The following is a 20355-nucleotide window of genomic DNA, read 5'->3' on the forward strand; positions in this document are numbered from 1 at the left end:
TGACAGATTTTTACCTTGTCAGCTCGGGGATTCAATCTAGCAACCTTTCGGTTAGTTGCCCAACACTCTAACCACGAGGCTACCTGCCACTAGGCAAAATTCTTTAATATATATATATATATATATATATATATATATATTTATTATTATTATCAGGGCTGAGCACCCCTACTTTTCGCGACTATGCCTGTCTTCCTTCCTCCAAATGCACTGATTTGATTGGAACTGGACAGGTAACAGCAAAATACCTGAAGCCAGACACCACATTGCTTACCCCAGTTCTGTCATTTCAGTTGAGATCTAGATCTGAACGCTAATTTAGCGAAGTGTAAATACCGACAGTATTTACTGAAATATCTAGTTACAGTAGTACTGTAACTACATATTGACTTACATACGTTTTCACGCATGCTTTAATTATCAGCATATGAACTGGAAATTCGAGACAGTTACAGTACTACTGTAACTACATATTGACTTACATAAGGGTTCACGCATGCTTTAATTATCAGCATATTAACTTTTAAAAAATCGAGACAGTTACAGTACTACTGTAACTACATATTGACTTACATAAGGTTTAACGCATGCTTTAATTATCAGCATATTAATTGAAAATTCGAGACAATGTTCTCATTCTCAACTTATCTTGATTTGATTTGTAAGGTCTAACGAGATGGTGCGCTGCTTTGTAAAACCCTGGGGAATGTAGTTTAAGTTCTAACCCTTTTGTACAATTACTACACGGTGAAATTGTTGTAAAACAACTACAATTCCCTGGCATCGAAATGTACGTCAATTACGCGCCATTGAACCACTGCGATTTATCGTTTGTTTTTAGCTTGGACGCTTGCTTGCTGGCTAGCTAGCTAACGTTAGCTAGCTTTCCATCAATGCTTACCGCTTATTCAATCGGACATACAACGAGATTATTTATCTTTCTGTTTTTTAATTTTACTATTGCTAAAAAAAGTTATACGAATCTTACCGACACATTCATGTCATCCGATGAACTGTGTAGTTTTCGAAAGATTGCTTCACTTGCTAGCTAGCAAGCGAGCTATCTTAATTTCCGGTGTTTTTTGTTGTTGTTTTATTCGCTAACTAACGTTAACTTTACAACGATTTTGGAAGCTATTTCTAAAGTAGATATCTATATATTTTTTTGTTGGAAGTACAAAATACAATTACTCTGTTAGTAGTTGAAGGTAAGTTCAAGCTTTGAACTAGCATTATGACTAGTTAATTTATTTGGCATTGTGATACAAGCATTCTGATTAAAATCCAGGTAAGGAAGTCAACATGCCGGTACATTCTCGAGAAAAGAAAGAAAGTAACCACGAGGAGATGGAAGTCGACTATCCCGAACAAGATGGGAGCAGTTCAGACGAGGATGACACTGAAAGCTCGTCCGTGTCAGAGGATGGGGACAGCTCGGGTAAGAATTGTTTTACCAACCCAGTTTGTTTGTAAACTACAAGTGATTTGCTACACATGTTACATGAATGCGCCTGTTTCATTGGTATTTTGGGCATCATGCATGTATTGTAGAGATGGATGATGAGGACTGTGAAAGGAGAAGGGTGGCGTGCCTTGATGAAATGACAAATCTGGAGAAACAATTTGGAGACCTGAAAGACCAGTAAGTCTCTGACTGCATTTACTGATTGGATTTACATTATACATATGTCTCAATTCCATCACAGTGTGTCAAACAGATGAATGTATCTAAGGTTAACCAATTGTAGCCAATGCTGTTTTTGTTCAGGTTGTACAAGGAGAGGTTGAGTCAGGTGGATGCCAAACTCCAGGAGGTGATTGCAGGCAAGGCTTCGGAGTACCTGGACCCTCTGGCAAGTCTGCAGGAGAACATGCAGATCAGAACAAAGGTTGCTGGTAAGTCTGTCGCAAGCTAATCTTTGGATTACATTATTTATGTAGCTTTAAACTGATTTCACAAATTGCTGCGGCATTGAACACCAGCTTAATAAATGAAGGTTTCCTAATTGTCATCCAGAAGTTGACAAAGTAAATCTGATGAAGAAAATTGAATGAACAGTATGCTGGCATGTCTCACTGTCAAATTGTTTTCCTTCTCAGGGATCTACCGGGAGCTCTGTATAGAGTCTGTAAAAAACAAGTACGACTGTGAAATCCAAGCAGCTTTCCAGCACTGGGAGGTGAGCATTGTTGTTGGGAAGTCCACATATCATAGCTCTACCCATGTCCGTCTTCAAACCTCTGATGACGAATTAATTTATTTGTATAGTGTCTTAATTGATTATCATTTGTAACCATTGATTCCTATTTGTTTGTCTTAGAGTGAGAAGTTGCTATTGTTTGATACAGTGCAGAGTGAACTTGTGGAAAAGATCAGGCGACTGGAGGAGGACAGGCACAGTATAGACATAACCTCAGGTATCGTCAAGTCATTGCGCGAGCCACTAACGTAGCATGCATAACCCAGCTCTCATATGGCTAGTTCCCCAGACAGTTGCAAGCCTAGTCCTGGACTTAAAAGCTATTTTAATGGAGCATGCTTTTTAGTCCAGGACTAGGCTCAGTCTGTGTCCAGGAAACTGTCCGATAGTGGCATGTCTTAATATTCCCTTTCCTCATTGACCCTTCTTTTCTCAGAGCTCTGGAAAGATGAGCTGCACTCAAGGAAGAACAAGAGGAAAGATCCATTTAGTCCAGACAAAAAGAAGAAGCCAGTTGCTGTGTCAGATATCCTCTTTCATCATCTGAGTCTCAACAGAAATGAGTCTTAAATACATATATTTTTTATTACAATCTTGGTCTGTGTTATGTGTGTACTTGTCCCACACACTCACACTTGCCTTTTATATACCAGCATTTCTTTAACATCCGTACGACCATATATTGTCTACATGCTACAAGACTTGGATATACTGGAGGATTGGACAGCAATCAGAAAGGTACCTTGCCTCGTAGATGCATAGTATGGTCCTCTAGCTCAGTTGGTAGAGCCAGGATAGTGGGTTCGATTCCTGACATCACCCATACATGTATGTGTGACTGTAAGTCGATTTGGATAAAAGCTTCTGCTAAATGTAATTTATTATTATATTGGTATGTTTTGGGTTTATGATGATTGATCATATTCTAACAATTTTAATATCTTAAAGGCTGTGGCTACTTTGGGACCTCACAGAGGTAAAACTGATGGTAAGACTCAACTTCCATTTTGAATTAATGAATTGTGCTGTAAATTGTTTCCTCACTCTATTCTGTTATTGTGAGATCCTGTCCCTCGTCTCTTTTTGGTTTTCTGAACCAAACTATGAATGAACACCATGCATAATAAACACAATTTAATGTCAGCAAGTTGAAATGATACTTTATAAGAAGTTACTATACCAACTTAGAGTGTGTACTTTTGTGACAAAATATATTTTTTGTTTCCACCTAACATTAAATTCCAGTCCCCACCAATAAGAATGAAAGGTATCAGCATAACGCTCGATCAGAAGAGGGAAAGTTGAGTTATGACGGAGAATGGTACTGCCGTGGACAGACGATATGCATCGACAAGAAAGATGAATTTCCCACAAGGTGAGGATACTGGCATCCTTGGGAAATATAATTTTTTGGAAGCTAAGTATTTTATGTCCTTTTCTAACAATTTCAATGTTTAATCTTCTCTTGCCCCCCTCTGTCCAAAGAGCCATAATTACCACAATCAACCACGATGAGGTTTGGTTCAAACGACTAGACGGCAGTAAATCCAAGCTGTACATCTCTCAGCTCCAGAAAGGCAAATACACTATCAAACACTCCTAATTATCAGGTCAACTTGCACCACTCCCTCTCCAAAGCTCAGGAGTTATTCAAAGATCCCCATGGTGCCATCTTCTGCCTATTTCAAGTTTTCTAATGAATTCTGAATTAAATACTTAAAATACAATTTATATGAAATACAATTTTTTGTTAATTTCATGAGATGGGTGTGGGTCCTCTAAATAGTATTGTGTGTGACTGTAGGTGTGAATATGACCATGTTCCAATGGCATTTATATTGGGCAAGACAGACGGATATGGAGAACATGAGTTTCCAGACTCTTTTTCTACAGGTTTGCCTTAACAGTAGCTCAAAGCATTCAGATGAGAAAATGTACAGTATAATGGACTAACACTGCAAGATCTATAGAAAGTTACATGGGACATCAGTATAGATCAGTATATTAGCCTCTCGTGTACATTGACAAGTATCCATTATCTCTTGCCATACCCATCTCTGCCAGTTGTACTTTTTGTAATTTATGATCAATTCTTGGTACGGTACTGGTGATGACTGTCTTTAACTTTAACACTTATGTCTTACATCTTCCAATGCAGTATTCATTTGTTTCTTGCTGTCTGTCTTAATGACATTCCTACATAGGGTTTTAAAATTCTAGTAATGTTCCCAAAATTCCCAGGTTTTCCAGATAACCCAGTTGAAAGTGTCCCAGAATCAGAAGCGAATAAGCAGGAAATCCACCCTAGATTTCTGGAAAACCGGTGAATTTTGGGAAAGTTACCAGAGCTCTGCAACCCTACCTGTACCTCACTTTGAGATGCTGTGGGTTTGCTAGAAAGGAACCACTGTCTTAATGTACAGAATAAAATGGGCCTGCATGTTTTATATAAATAAAGGGAAAAATCTGTCTATAAACTTTCTGTATTTTTTAGAGCCAATACATTTTCTGAGAAGATCCAGTGAAATGCACATTACTTTTCTACACTTAGCTTTTACCATAATCTCATGTCATGTGTGCTTGAGGTCAGCATCTATGTCCATATTTCTACAACAGAGTAAAAAACATATCTTAAGCTGTTTTACTTGGGATAAAGATATGCCCCTAAATCACAGAACAGTTTGGAGATTCCTGTCTTGTTTCATGTATAAAAGTTGCTGCAATACCATAATTTGCCACAGCCAATTTCTCCTACCTAAACAGCCAAGTGTTTTATGAAAGCTTTTTTTTTTTACTTGCCCAAACACTACTGCCAAGACTAAGATCAATATTTGAAATGTGTATTGAACTGTACTAATGTGAATGTTGTGTGGAAATAATATGAACTGTTTTGTTAAAAAAAATAACAAATGACTTGTATGTTGTATGCAAGGTTGCAGCAAGGAGTAGTCTGTTCTTGCCTTTTGGGAGAGTATCAATATGAATGTGGTGTTAAGTATTTAGATTTCATCATGACTGCCTGTATGTTCATAAACATGAGAAAATTTGACTAAACAAAAAGTAAACATAGTGAAACAATACATAGCTATGTGATTATGTCCTTGCATGCAGTTTGGGAAATGGCAATAAAACATGAATTAATAGTTTCACATCTGACAGATGTGAGAGTGTCAGCTACCAGTGGGTATCGCTGTTTCCCTTCCGATGAACTTTTCCAACCCGTGTCGCAGCTGACGCTTCGTGGCTGTTGTGTTTTGGTCTCTGCTAGTGTGAACTGAAAATGACAGCGAGAAAGTCTGGGTCACGACTCGAGACAGAGATAGAACGAAGCCGTTCGGAAGGGCAATGGGACAAGATACCGGCGCGCTATCGACTGTGTCGCAAAAGCATGCTCGTGCAGCACAGTCGATTTCCGCGCTTATAAACCCAGGTTCGTTACACTATATCCACTGCATACTTGTTGAAAGTTCTCACTCATTAAATAGTTCTAAATTATTTTACTGAGCTAGCTATCTTACCACTTGCATAGGTAGACTTCATATAAATAGTTTAAGAATATTTAGTCCTGTATATCAGTGGCCTAATCATACACAGTGGAGCGGCTTACAGAAATCAACATAAACAAAATTGAAATCTGTGCGCAATAGAAAGCATCAAGGAGGGGGAAATTGTGTTCTTGACAGATTTCAGTTCTATTGATGTCTGTAAACGGGAAGTCGCCTTGCTGGAATGATGATGTAATTTAACCTCACCTTTAATGCCGCGTTCAAAACAACTGGGAACTTGGAACTCTCCGCATCTTTCTAGAGTTCCGATCACTGAGGTGATGATTTTACAACGTTTTCTCCGTGTTCCCAGTTGTTTTGAACGCGGCATAAATGTCATATTTTGGCATGCAAGCATGTTTGTTGACATAAACTGACATGCCTTCTTATGTCAGTCAGACCAGAGCATAGGGGGGTAGTTAACAAACTGGATTAGCCTACAAATGGCTTTAAAATCCAACATAGCATGAAGGATTTTTTTTAATCGACATGAATTAGATTGAGCAATAAAAGCGCCACTTTTATTCCATAGGCTGGGATCCGCACTATGCAGCTGTTGCAAGAGCACATTTTTCACTGGCAGTCCACTGGTTTAAAAAACAATGATCGATAGGCATCCTCTAAGCGTTTATTTAAGTTTGATAATATTTGGATGCCAACAGCAGTCACACCATTGGAAGATATAGCTTGGACTGTAGCCTACAAAAGCCTATCCCTGCTCTTTTCCCGTGATCCATCAAACACATTTGATGTGTCATAGTGGTCTCTGACTTGTGGTTAGACTCGCTCAGGTGGAACAAACTTTAACTTTTTTTCAATGCTGATTTGAATGTAATTGAGAACAGAGAAGTGTCAGTCTATGGAAGGGGGTGAGAACCATGAGCCTGTATTGAAGTCAATGTAGCCAGAGGAGGATGGAAACTAGCTGTCCTCCTTCTACAGTGGCGCTACCGTACAGAGTGCTGCTGAGGCTACTGTAGACCTTCATTGCAAAACAGTGTGTTTTAATAAATTATTTGGTGATGTGAATATATTTAGTATAGTTTTATCTAAAAAGTGTAACTTTTTTAATGTTTCACTATTTTTATTTTTATGAAATTCACTGAGGATGGTCCTCCCCTTCCTCCTCTGAGGAGCCTCCACTGCTGGAGGTATAGACTAAACTCTGTTTGTGTTTCAGATGACCTGGGGGATCTGCTGCTGGGGGAAGACAGCTTTCCTGACTTCAGGCCGTTAATCCTTTTGTCTTCACTGCCACGTTGGTTATCAACTGTCAAGTTGTCTAGGTGTTATAATTATTCCAGCTCTGCCCAAACTTGAAAACGGGTGCTTTCAAGCAATTACTTCTGCAGTCAGAAAATATCCACAACAAAAGAAGTCACCACTCCTACCAGAGTTAAACATGTAAATTGTGCTAAGCACTGGATGCAACATAATAAATAATTCCAAACATTACATACCAGTTGCGTCTTTAGGGTTGAACAATGAGCTGTTTGTATGTTGAGGACCCAAGCAAAGCTAAACCCAAACATTTTCTACCCATGCTTATCTGCCAGGTGCGCATGTAAAAGTAGTCCCTCCAGAAATCCTGGCTCAATTTTTTTAGTTCCACCCGTGTTTTTGGGTTATCTGCCCTCTTGAGGCCTGGAGTTCTTTAAAGGAAGAGCTGCCATTGTGCTCATGTTTTGAGTGTTCTGTTTTTTGACGCAACACCTCCCACTTGACCTCCTGGTTCTTGAACCCAAGGAGGTCACACAAACCTCTGTGTTGACTGTCCAGTAGATGGAGCCATCGTTCAATTTCTATTCGACTGTGCTTTTCAACGTACTTTCGAAGTCGTGCTGCATAGACAGCACCGCAGACTTCAGCTTTTACTGGTTCTCCCTTTTGGTCCAATGGTGTGAGCTTTGCTTTGGATTCAACCAGTCTGACTTTGATGCCTTGCTGGGTCTCCCATCTTAAGTACACTACGGCTCCATAGCTCTTGTCACTTCCATCAGAGAATGTTATTCCCCAAGGTTTTCCAATTAGTTGACTGGTGTGAGGCTTCTGTGAAAGGTGATTTGGCCAAGACGTGTGTATTCCTCAAAGAATTGGATGGCTTCTTCCCTCAAATTTTCAGACAAAGGTTTGTCCCAAGTGTCTCGGGTCAGAGTTTTGCCTCCAGCTTCCTGAAACGCCTTTCTGACAAGAATGGCACCCTTTTGTTTGGCAGGTGTGACGAGGCCTATTGGGTCATACAGGCTAGCTACCTGGCTCAGCAGTTCTCTTCTCGTCAGTGGGTTTGGAGTTTTCCCTCTCACCTCTTCATCAAGGAGATTTTGGCCGACTCTCATTTTCCCTTTCCTCTTTGAGAAATTGATTGAAGTCATGAGGTACAGTTTATCCTCCTCAACAAGGTATCCAACTCCAAGGGCTTTATTGTCTCCTTCCCTCATTTGGTTTGGGAGAATGAGTGCTGTGCTTGACTGGGCTCCTTGTTCTCCTGGTACGATCTCCTGCCTCCCACTTTGATCGGACCGGACCCAGGGCTTGAGGACGAAGCCGCCTGCCTTCAGGATCTCTTCAACCCTTTTGGTGTTCTGGTCCAGCTTTTGCAAGTCATTATGGGAAGTCAGGATGTCATCGACATAGGTATCCTCTTCAAGGATCCTACGTTCCTCCTCCAGGTGAGCAAACATGGGCAGTTTGCCTGTCTCTCTCATAGCCAATTGCGCAATCTCTTCCTCCTCAGTGTCTCTCCAGAGAAATCTGTGGAGGTGCATCTCCAGGTCTTCCAACCACACAGAATTGTGAATTTTCTTAATGTCGCCGAGGGCAGCATGGACGCCTCTCCTGAACCTGAGTAGTACTGCTCGGATGGGATTGAGGACATCAGGCCCTTTCAGCAGAAGGTCATTCATGCTGACCCCTCTAAACTTCTGGCTGCTGTTCCATACCAGTCGCACAGGTGTTGTGAGAGAGTGCGGGTTTGCCGCCACCAAGTGGCTGACATACCATACTGGCCCCTTCCAGCTGGCAATGAGCTCTTTGGTGAGTTTCTTCGCTGCTCTTCTCTCCACCATTTCTGTGTATGCTATTCTCCACTCTGGCTCTTTTTTGAGTTGCTTTTCTGTTCTCAAGAAGGTGGCTTCCACCCCACTCCTGTTGTCAGGAAGGGAACTTGGATCTTGAATCCAGGGGTATTTTGTGTCCCAGTGGGGTTCATCACTGTGAGCATCTGCTTTGATGTAGGTGAGGCCTTTCCTTATGATCTCCAGCTCTCTTTCCTCACTCAGAGTCATTTCTTTGCCTCCTGGTTGACAGTTGCCGCACCGGCATCCTCCACACTTTGGGTCGCAAGCTGCTCCAATGCTGTCCCATTTCCACCAATCCAAGAACTCTCTGCGAGCAACTGTGCCTTTGGTTTCAGCTGTGAACAGCTTAGCTATCTCTTGATACTTGACAGCGGTTGCTCTCATGGATCGAGCAAAGTGTGTTTCAGACCTGTGTGCGGCTATATCCACTTCTTCAAACAGATCTGGATGTGCTCCACCAACAGTCTTTCCTAGCGGGCCTTCCCACAAGACAAGGTCTCCAATCACCTTCACTCTTTGCGGAGCAAGTCTTCCTTCGCGGTGGCTTATCAGTAGCTCAATACTCTCCGGTCTACTCAGATCTCCTAGATTGACTTCTGGGAAGAACTTCTTGAGTTGCTCAGGTTTGATGACTCTGTGGATGTTGGCAATTTCATTCAAACCATAGCAGATAAGCTCATGAGCTCTTTCCGTGCCTATGGGCGTTTTGACCCTCACTCTGAGGAGATATCTTCTGGTTCTAACCTTCATGGCCATTCCTCCGACTCCATGAATGACTAAAGTGATGTTTTCACTTCGAAGATTTAATCTTCTGGCAGCTCTGTGAGTAATGTAGTTTGTGTCCGATGCCAAGTCGATCAGGGTTCCAATTTTTTGTCCTGCATTGGCAGTTACCTTGAGCAGCATTAGAATAACTGGCAATTCTTCTACTGCACTTGACTCAGTCACTCCCAGCTGATTCTTTTCGACATAGGTTGTTTTCGCAGTGATGTTGGTGAATGCTTTCTTGAATTTCCCTGCCATCTCTGGGGAGAGCTTAGATACAAATTCCTCCTGCTCCTCTGTAAGCGTATACCTTCTCACATTGGATTGTCTTCTGTCTGAGTCACTCCTCTTGAAATCTCCCTTCAGACAAAGAAAGAAATGATGGTCTTTCTTACAGTCTCTTTTCCTGCACAGGTAAGTGTCTTTGCATTCATCATCTTCTCCATGACAGACCAAGCACCTCTTGCAGGCCCCCAGCTTTTCTACAGCATCCAACTTTTCCACAGGCTTCAGTTCTTTGAAACGCTTGCAAAAGAAGATCTTTTCTCTATGCTTTTCATCTCCACAGACAACACAGCCGCCTTTCCTTGTGGAACGTGTGGACGCATATTTTCTCTCCACACAAGCATATTTCTTTTCTGGCTTTTCACTCACTCCCAGCTGCTCTAATTTTTCAAGAATTTCCTCCTGTGTTTTCAGGAATTTAAGAAGGTTTTCAAAGTGATGGTCCGGTGTGACATTATTCCTCGGGTTAACCATGAAGACAAGCCAATCTCGCTTGATGTTGTCAGGTAACTTGCTTTCTATGGATTTGATCACTAGAGGGTTGTTGATGGCTCCTGTGCCTCCAAGCTCTGTGAGATCATCCAGTGCCTTCTCTATAGTTTGGATCATGTCGATAACTTTCCTTGGCTGATTTGCTCTTAAAGCAGGAATTTTCTCCAGATCCTCAATTATCTCCAAGGCAATTGTAGACTTGTTTCCATACCTGTTCTCAAGCACCCTGAACATGTCCTCAGCAGTATTGTAAGTAGACAAACGGAGGTCTCTGCAGATTCTCTCATCTACACTGTCAAGGAGTTGGATCTTCTTTACTTCGACTGAGCCTGTTGGTTCCCCCTGCTTCTGTAGACTCTCCCAGTCTCTCCTCCATCGATGGAAATTCCTTTTATACCCACTGAACCTGGGTAAACAGGTTGGTTTTATTCTCAGTGTCGGCTGTGGAGCTGGCACGGGCATCTGTGTCACTCTCCCTCTGTCTTTATCCTCTTCTGCAATTCTTTGCGCTGTGAGAAATCCTGCCCTCCTTGCTTCAAGGTTGTTTTTGAATGCTTTCAGATCCTTTACTCTGGCTTCCAGCCGTTCTTTTTCTGCTACTGGAATCCACATCTCCCACTCTGCTAGGCTTGTGATTGCATCTTGGACTTGTGCCGTCGCACCATCCCACCGTAGCTCGAAGCCATCTCTATTTACAGCAATAACAGGTATTTGAGCAACTCCATCACAGGCGGTCTCAGCTTCTTTGATTGCAGACTTCACCTCGTCCTCCCCGTATCTAGGCCATAGGTTGGACTGGATCATCCCCCTGACCTCATCCAATCGTACTTCGCATTCTTGGAATGTCTTCTCAAGTTCAGTCTGCTGCTGCTTGCTCAGGTCAGCTTCTTCACCCTCATCGGTTTCAGCCTCAATGTCTGCCAGAAGTCCAGCCCTGTATTCATCATTTGTCTCACTGACCTTCCTTGCCTCCGACGTGAGCTTCTTGAACTCCTCTCGCAGTTCGCTCTTAGTCATGTGTTTTGCACCTCTGCTAAGGAAGTTTGCTTGCTTGGTAAAAGCACTCTTAGCCAAAGTTCTTTCTTGCTTCAGCTCCTTCACTGTTTTCCCAAGAGTTTCCTCCGCCATTTTGAGATGTAAGCCAATCCTCCTCTCTGCGACGACAGCTTTCCTGACTTCAGGCCGTTAATCCTTTTGTCTTCACTGCCACGTTGGTTATCAACTGTCAAGTTGTCTAGGTGTTATAATTATTCCAGCTCTGCCCAAACTTGAAAACGGGTGCTTTCAAGCAATTACTTCTGCAGTCAGAAAATATCCACAACAAAAGAAGTCACCACTCCTACCAGTTAAACATGTAAATTGTGCTAAGCACTGGATGCAACATAATAAATAATTCCAAACATTACATACCAGTTGCGTCTTTAGGGTTGAACAATGAGCTGTTTGTATGTTGAGGACCCAAGCAAAGCTAAACCCAAACATTTTCTACCCATGCTTATCTGCCAGGTGCGCATGTAAAAGTAGTCCCTCCAGAAATCCTGGCTCAATTTTTTTAGTTCCACCCGTGTTTTTGGGTTATCTGCCCTCTTGAGGCCTGGAGTTCTTTAAAGGAAGAGCTGCCATTGTGCTCATGTTTTGAGTGTTCTGTTTTTTGACGCAACAATATTTCTACAACAGAGTAAAAAACATATCTTAAGCTGTTTTACTTGGGATAAAGATATGCCCCTAAATCACAGAACAGTTTGGAGATTCCTGTCTTGTTTCATGTATAAAAGTTGCTGCAATACCATAATTTGCCACAGCCAATTTCTCCTACCTAAACAGCCAAGTGTTTTATGAAAGCTTTTTTTTTTACTTGCCCAAACACTACTGCCAAGACTAAGATCAATATTTGAAATGTGTATTGAACTGTACTAATGTGAATGTTGTGTGGAAATAATATGAACTGTTTTGTTAAAAAAATAACAAATGACTTGTATGTTGTATGCAAGGTTGCAGCAAGGAGTAGTCTGTTCTTGCCTTTTGGGAGAGTATCAATATGAATGTGGTGTTAAGTATTTAGATTTCATCATGACTGCCTGTATGTTCATAAACATGAGAAAATTTGACTAAACAAAAAGTAAACATAGTGAAACAATACATAGCTATGTGATTATGTCCTTGCATGCAGTTTGGGAAATGGCAATAAAACATGAATTAATAGTTTCACATCTGACAGATGTGAGAGTGTCAGCTACCAGTGGGTATCGCTGTTTCCCTTCCGATGAACTTTTCCAACCCGTGTCGCAGCTGACGCTTCGTGGCTGTTGTGTTTTGGTCTCTGCTAGTGTGAACTGAAAATGACAGCGAGAAAGTCTGGGTCACGACTCGAGACAGAGATAGAAGCTTGTGTGTGAAAAGGAAAGCTTGTATAAAAGTGAGGAAGAGGGAAAGAAAGCTGGCAAAAGAAGAAAGGTGAGTAAGAAGAGAAAGAATGAGGGTAGGAGACTTAAGGAAAATTGAGAGGAAAGAGAGAGAGAGAGAGAGAGGTCATGATCAGATGAGCTCCTGCATTTTTCAGCATTTTCTTTAAAAAATATAGATTTAGAGTTAGTTAAACTTGGATTTTTTGTCAGGAACACATACAGGATGCTACCCTCTACAACATAACCCTAAATTCAAATCAAAACTCAAAACCTACAACCTGATTTTGGACGGAATTACGGAATCACCTGAAAGATTCACAACTACCAAGGATTATTACACAGCAAATTCTCTGGAAAACAACAGTAACCTGAAAACACCACCCAACCTGGAACTGAGTGAGTAATGTTTAGTCTGAAACTATATTCTATTGCCAAAAGCCAAGAAGAAAAATACATGACATTACTTTATAAGCATTGAATGAAACATAATTGCCAAGCTTGATACAGCTTCAACTAGCACTGACGTGTCAAGTGAGAGGTGTCAAAGACCATTAGCCCAACAATGGCAGGAGAGTCGAATAGTCTACCCCAACCAAATGGAGAGGCCTTAGAAGCTCCCTCCTGCTGTTCAGAGGTAATTAAAATACAGTACCCTGGGAGTGTAAAGAATGACAAGGCAAGAAAAGAGCACAAAATGAAGCTCCTTATGGAAAATCAAGAGACACTTTTTGCTGACTATTACAAAAATGGGAACATCAGCAACCTTATCTTCCACACAAACCATCCCCTGGCATGGCACAGTGCTATATTAGCACACTACCCCTCTGTTAAGAGAGGGGGGGTTAACGAGGGGTGGAAACTCAGGATACTTGACAACGAGGACTCTGAGTCAGCTAACATAAATCTATATAAGTCTGGAACAGTATTGGTACAGGGCAACCCCAAACAGTTTCAGCTGGACTTTCACCTAATCAAAGAATTAGCCCAGCAGGAGAAGCTCTCCCTTGATAAAGATACCCCCACCCCAAGCGGGTCAGACCAAAACTCTTCATCATATAACCCCACAGACGAGCAACCCTCAGCAGACAGTCAACCTCCCAGTACAGAGCACTTCTCCCTCATTGAAATGAAGGATAAATTCACCCAGCTGGAGGTAAGGCAGGTTGAGCTGGAACAGCAGGTGATTACACTCCAGTCAGCACAGACCCAGACAACAGTCCAGCACAACAACACCCCCTTAACCAGACCAGGAGAGCTGGAGGTGGAGAGAGACACATCTGGACTCTGGACAGTTAAGAGACAACTTCAACTGGAGAAAGAGCAGAAGCAGGAGCAGGAGCAGAACAGAGCACTAGAGGAGAGGATCAGACTGCTGGAGGAGAGGGAGAGGGGGATGGAGGAGAGGATCAGACTGCTGGAGGAGAGGTTGAGGGGGATGGCATGTGACAGAGAACAACCCACTAGGGAGGTGGCCATCCCCACAGAGAAGCCAGCAGAACAGCCCACCTCATCACCCGACAAAAGTCTCGACACCACAGCAGAACAGTCCACACCAGACCCTGACCATAGAGTCAACATCACAGCAGAACAGACAAAAGAAAAACCCCAAGCCCAGCAGCTCTCACCCCCCCTGAGCACCCCCCCTGTCAGCCACCCTGATAGCCCTCCTGACAACCCCCCCACACCCACTGAGGACAAACACAAGACACAGATTTTTCTCCTTATGGACTCAAATGGGAAATTTATAGAAGAAAAAAAACTTTTTCCCAAACACAGTGTGTCTAAACTCTGGTGTCCAAACACCCAGTGCGCCCTAGACATTCTGTCTGAGGACAAACTAGGCTCACCTAGCCACATAATAATACACACAGGCACAAACGACCTGAGAGCACAGCAGGAAAGGGTGGCCACAGCACTGAAGGGAGTGATTGAAAAAGCTTCTTCTACTTTCCCCAATGCACAAGTGGTTATCTCCACCCTGCTACCACGAAAAGACTTCCACCCTGCTACAATACAGCGGGTAAACGCAAGCATCTCCCGTGACTGTGCCTCAAAACCAAATGTTTTCCTGGCCCACCACTCCACCCTGGACTTGAACAGCCTCTATGACCAGGTCCACCTCTACAAGGCAGCAGTGCCCACCTTTGCCCGGACTCTAAAGGACATCGCTCTCAAACGCAGCCCCAACACTTCACACAGGAGCAACAGATCAATAGACACCCCACCCAGACCAGCGAGACACCCTCCAAGACCTTCAGCACCCCACCCTGGACCTACACATAGAGGACCCACGCCAAGAGGACCTACATCCAGACCACAGCACCCCCAGACACCCCCCCACCCCAACCAATCAACACCCCCCCACATCAACCATGCCCACACCCAATTTAGGCCCCCTCAGATCAGACCTATGCCACTCCTGCCCACCCCATGCACCCCACCCCCGCAGAGAGGGCATCAACATGGAAGTCACACATACGCCCAGGTAGTGAGCGGGCAAACAGGCCCAACCCCCACTCTTACACTCGCCCAAGCCAACGGCATGTACCAGATGCTCAGCAGGCTCTGCTCACACTTACTGGCCTGAGGCCAAACCACGACCAACAACATTGGACACTTTATGGAACAAAAAGCCTTCACTATATCATCCTGGAATATCCAAGGCCTGAGGTCATCTGCCTTTGGCCTAAAGAGCAGGAACCCGGACTTCACCAAAGAAATCGGTAATGCAGACATTGTCATCCTGCAAGAAACCTGGTACAGAGGAGACGGACCCACTGGTTGCCCTCTAGGTTACAGAGAGCTGGTAGTCCCATCCACCAAACTACCAGGTGTGAAACAGGGAAGGGACTCAGGGGGAATGCTAATTTGGTATAGAGCAGACCTAACTCACTCCATTAAATTAATCAAAACAGGAACATTTTACATTTGGCTAGAAATTCAAAAGGAAATTATCTTAACAGAGAAAAATGTCCTCCTGTGTGCTACCTATATCCCCCCACTAGAATCCCCATACTTTAATGAAGACAGCTTCTCCATCCTGAAGGAGGAAATCAATCATTTCCAGGCCCAGGGACATGTATTAGTCTGTGGCGACCTAAATGCCAGAACTGGACAAGAACCTGACACCCTCAGCACACAGGGGGACAAACACCTGCCTGCAGGTGACAGCATTCCCTCCCCCATATGCCCCCCTAGGCACAACTATGACAACATAACCAACAAAAACGGGTCACAACTCCTGCAGCTCTGTCGCACGCTGGGTATGTACATAGTCAATGGTAGGCTTCGAGGGGACTCCTATGGTAGGTTCACCTATAGCTCATCTCTTGGCAGTAGCACTGTAGACTACTTTATCACTGACCTCAACCCAGAGTCTCTCAGAGCGTTCACAGTCAGCCCACTGACACCCCTATCAGACCACAGCAAAATCACAGTCTACTTGAACAGAGCAATACTCAATCATGAGGCATCAAAGCCAAAGGAACTGAGTAACATTAAGAAATGCTATAGATGGAAGGAATGCAGTTTGGAAACCTACCAAAACACAATTAGACAACAGCAAATTCAATCCCTTTTAGACAACTTCCTGGGTAAAACGTTCCACTGCAATAGTGAAGGTGTAAACTTGGCAGTAGAAAATCTTAACAGTATATTTGACCTCTCAGCTTCCCTGTCAAATCTAAAAATCTCAAATAGAAAACCAAAGAAAATGAACAACAATGACAAATGGTTTGATGAAGAATGCAAAAATCTAAGAAATAAATTGAGAAACCTGTCCAACCAAAAACATAGAGACCCGGAAAACCTGAGTCTACGCCTTCACTATGGTGAATCACTAAAACAATACAGAAATACACTACGGAAAAAGAAGGAACAGCACGTCAGAAATCAGCTCAATGTAATTGAAGAATCCATAGACTCTAACCACTTCTGGGAAAATTGGAAAACACTAAACAAACAACAACACGAAGAATTATCTATCCAAAATGGAGATGTATGGGTAAACCACTTCTCCAATCTTTTTGGCTCTATAACAAAGAATAAAGAGCAAAAACATATACATGATCAAATACAAATCCTAGAATCAACTATTAAAGACTACCAGAACCCACTGGATTCTCCAATTACCTTGAACGAGTTACAGGACAAAATAAAAACCCTCCAACCCAAAAAGGCCTGTGGTGTTGATGGTATCCTTAATGAAATGATCAAATATACAGACAACAAATTCCAATTGGCTATACTAAAACTCTTTAACATCGTCCTTAGCTCTGGCATCTTCCCCAATATTTGGAACCAAGGACTGATCACCCCAATCCACAAAAGTGGAGACAAATTTGACCTCAATAACTACCGTGGAATATGCGTCAACAGTAACCTTGGGAAAATACTCTGCATTATCATTAACAGCAGACTCGTACATTTCCTCAATGAAAACAATGTACTGAGCAAATGTCAAATTGGCTTTTTACCAAATTACCGTACAACAGACCATGTATTCACCCTACACACCCTAATTGACAACCAAACAAACCAAAACAAAGGCAAAGTCTTCTCATGCTTTGTTGACTTCAAAAAAGCCTTCGACTCAATTTGGCATGAGGGTCTGCTATACAAATTGATGGAAAGTGGTGTTGGGGGTAAAACATACGACATTATAAAATCCATGTACACAAACAACAAGTGTGCGGTTAAAATTGGCAAAAAACACACACATTTCTTCACACAGGGTCGTGGGGTGAGACAGGGATGCAGCTTAAGCCCCACCCTCTTCAACATATATATCAACGAATTGGCGCGGGCACTAGAACAGTCTGCAGCACCCGGTCTCACCCTACTAGAATCCAAAGTCAAATGTCTACTGTTTGCTGATGATCTGGTGCTTCTGTCACCAACCAAGGAGGGCCTACAGCAGCACCTAGATCTTCTGCACAGATTCTGTCAGACCTGGGCCCTGACAGTAAATCTCAGTAAGACCAAAATAATGGTGTTCCAAAAAAGGTCCAGTCGCCAGGACCACAAATTCCATCTAGACACTGTTGCCCTAGAGCACACAAAAAACTATACATACCTCGGCCTAAACATCAGCGCCACAGGTAACTTCCACAAAGCTGTGAACGATCTGAGAGACAAGGCAAGAAGGGCATTCTATGCCATCAAAAGGAACATAAATTTCAACATACCAATTAGGATCTGGCTAAAAATACTTGAATCAGTCATAGAGCCCATTGCCCTTTATGGTTGTGAGGTCTGGGGTCCGCTCACCAACCAAGATTTCACAAAATGGGACAAACACCAAATTGAGACTCTGCATGCAGAATTCTGCAAAAATATCCTCCGTGTACAACGTAGAACACCAAATAATGCATGCAGAGCAGAATTAGGCCGATACCCACTAATTATCAAAATCCAGAAAAGAGCCGTTAAATTCTACAACCACCTAAAAGGAAGCGATTCCCAAACCTTCCATAACAAAGCCATCACCTACAGAGAGATGAACCTGGAGAAGAGTCCCCTAAGCAAGCTGGTCCTAGGGCTCTGTTCACAAACACAAACACACCCCACAGAGCCCCAGGACAACAGCACAATTAGACCCAACCAAATCATGAGAAAACAAAAAGATAATTACTTGACACATTGGAAAGAATTAACAAAAAAACAGAGCAAACTAGAATGCTATTTGGCCCTAAACAGAGAGTACACAGTGGCAGAATACCTGACCACTGTGACTGACCCAAACTTAAGGAAAGCTTTGACTATGTACAGACTCAGTGAGCATAGCCTTGCTATTGAGAAAGGCCGCCGTAGGCAGACATGGCTCTCAAGAGAAGACAGGCTATGTGCTCACTGCCCACAAAATGAGGTGGAAACTGAGCTGCACTTCCTAACCTCCTGCCCAATGTATGACCATATTAGAGAGACATATTTCCCACAGATTACACAGATCCACAAAGAATTTGAAAACAAATCCAATTTTGATAAACTCCCATATCTACTGGGAGAAATTCCACAGTGTGCCATCACAGCAGCAAGATTTGTGACCTGTTGCCACAAGAAAAGGGCAACCAGTGAAGAACAAACACCATTGTAAATACAACCCATATTTATGCTTATTTATTTTAACTTGTGTGCTTTAACCATTTGTACATTGTTACAACACTGTATATATATAATATAACATTTGTAATGTCTTTATTGTTTTGAAACTTCTGTATGTGTAATGTTTACTGTTAATTTGTATTGTTTATTTCACTTTTGTATAATATCTACCTCACTTGCTTTGGCAATGTTAACACATGTTTCCCATGCCAATAAAGCCCCTTGAATTGAATTGAATTGAATTGATAGAACGAAGCCGTTCGGAAGGGCAATGGGACAAGATACCGGCGCGCTATCGACTGTGTCGCAAAAGCATGCTCGTGCAGCACAGTCGATTTCCGCGCTTATAAACCCAGGTTCGTTACACTATATCCACTGTGCATACTTGTTGAAAGTTCTCACTCATTAAATAGTTCTAAATTATTTTACTGAGCTAGCTATCTTACCACTTGCATAGGTAGACTTCATATAAATAGTTTAAGAATATTTAGTCCTGTATATCAGTGGCCTAATCATACACAGTGGAGCGGCTTACAGAAATCAACATAAACAAAATTGAAATCTGTGCGCAATAGAAAGCATCAAGGAGGGGGAAATTGTGTTCTTGACAGATTTCAGTTCTATTGATGTCTGTAAACGGGAAGTCGCCTTGCTGGAATGATGATGTAATTTAACCTCACCTTTAATGCCGCGTTCAAAACAACTGGGAACTTGGAACTCTCCGCATCTTTCTAGAGTTCCGATCACTGAGGTGATGATTTTACAACGTTTTCTCCGTGTTCCCAGTTGTTTTGAACGCGGCATAAATGTCATATTTTGGCATGCAAGCATGTTTTGTTGACATAAACTGACATGCCTTCTTATGTCAGTCAGACCAGAGCATAGGGGGGTAGTTAACAAACTGGATTAGCCTACAAATGGCTTTAAAATCCAACATAGCATGAAGGATTTTTTTTAATCGACATGAATTAGATTGAGCAATAAAAGCGCCACTTTTATTCCATAGGCTGGGATCCGCACTATGCAGCTGTTGCAAGAGCACATTTTTCACTGGCAGTCCACTGGTTTAAAAAACAATGATCGATAGGCATCCTCTAAGCGTTTATTTAAGTTTGATAATATTTGGATGCCAACAGCAGTCACACCATTGGAAGATATAGCTTGGACTGTAGCCTACAAAAGCCTATCCCTGCTCTTTTCCCGTGATCCATCAAACACATTTGATGTGTCATAGTGGTCTCTGACTTGTGGTTAGACTCGCTCAGGTGGAACAAACTTTAACTTTTTTTCAATGCTGATTTGAATGTAATTGAGAACAGAGAAGTGTCAGTCTATGGAAGGGGGTGAGAACCATGAGCCTGTATTGAAGTCAATGTAGCCAGAGGAGGATGGAAACTAGCTGTCCTCCTTCTACAGTGGCGCTACCGTACAGAGTGCTGCTGAGGCTACTGTAGACCTTCATTGCAAAACAGTGTGTTTTAAT

The 20355-nt window shown here is 42.5% G+C and overlaps 1 protein-coding gene and 1 pseudogene across 1 annotated transcript; both read left to right on the plus strand.

Annotated features, from left to right (window-relative positions):
• The first annotated feature begins 835 nt into the window (after positions 1-835).
• Positions 836-3944, plus strand: brms1la (BRMS1 like transcriptional repressor a). Its single transcript, XM_038967721.1, has 11 exons — positions 836-1208; positions 1289-1438; positions 1552-1642; positions 1769-1896; positions 2101-2180; positions 2322-2418; positions 2638-2727; positions 2875-2939; positions 3150-3189; positions 3447-3576; positions 3687-3944. The coding sequence occupies exons 2-11, from the start codon at positions 1303-1305 to the stop codon at positions 3802-3804; spliced, it is 975 nt and encodes a 324-aa protein (XP_038823649.1). The 5' UTR covers positions 836-1208; positions 1289-1302; the 3' UTR covers positions 3805-3944.
• Positions 3945-5443: 1499 nt separating this feature from the next.
• LOC120023236 overlaps positions 5444-20355 on the plus strand; it is a 125273-nt pseudogene continuing 110361 nt past the window's right edge.

Source organism: Salvelinus namaycush, chromosome 28 (assembly GCF_016432855.1).
Source record: "Salvelinus namaycush isolate Seneca chromosome 28, SaNama_1.0, whole genome shotgun sequence".
NCBI lineage: Eukaryota > Metazoa > Chordata > Actinopteri > Salmoniformes > Salmonidae > Salvelinus > Salvelinus namaycush.

Bases quoted from the DNA above. Each gene is read 5' to 3' on its own strand.
- brms1la (XM_038967721.1), top strand. From the start codon at position 1,303: ATGCCGGTACATTCTCGAGAAAAGAAAGAAAGTAACCACGAGGAGATG. The intron at 2,419-2,637 runs GTATCGTCAAGT...TTCTTTTCTCAG, and splicing joins CAGTATAGACATAACCTCAG to AGCTCTGGAAAGATGAGCTG. The intron at 2,728-2,874 runs ATATCCTCTTTC...TAACATCCGTAC, and splicing joins GAAGCCAGTTGCTGTGTCAG to GACCATATATTGTCTACATG.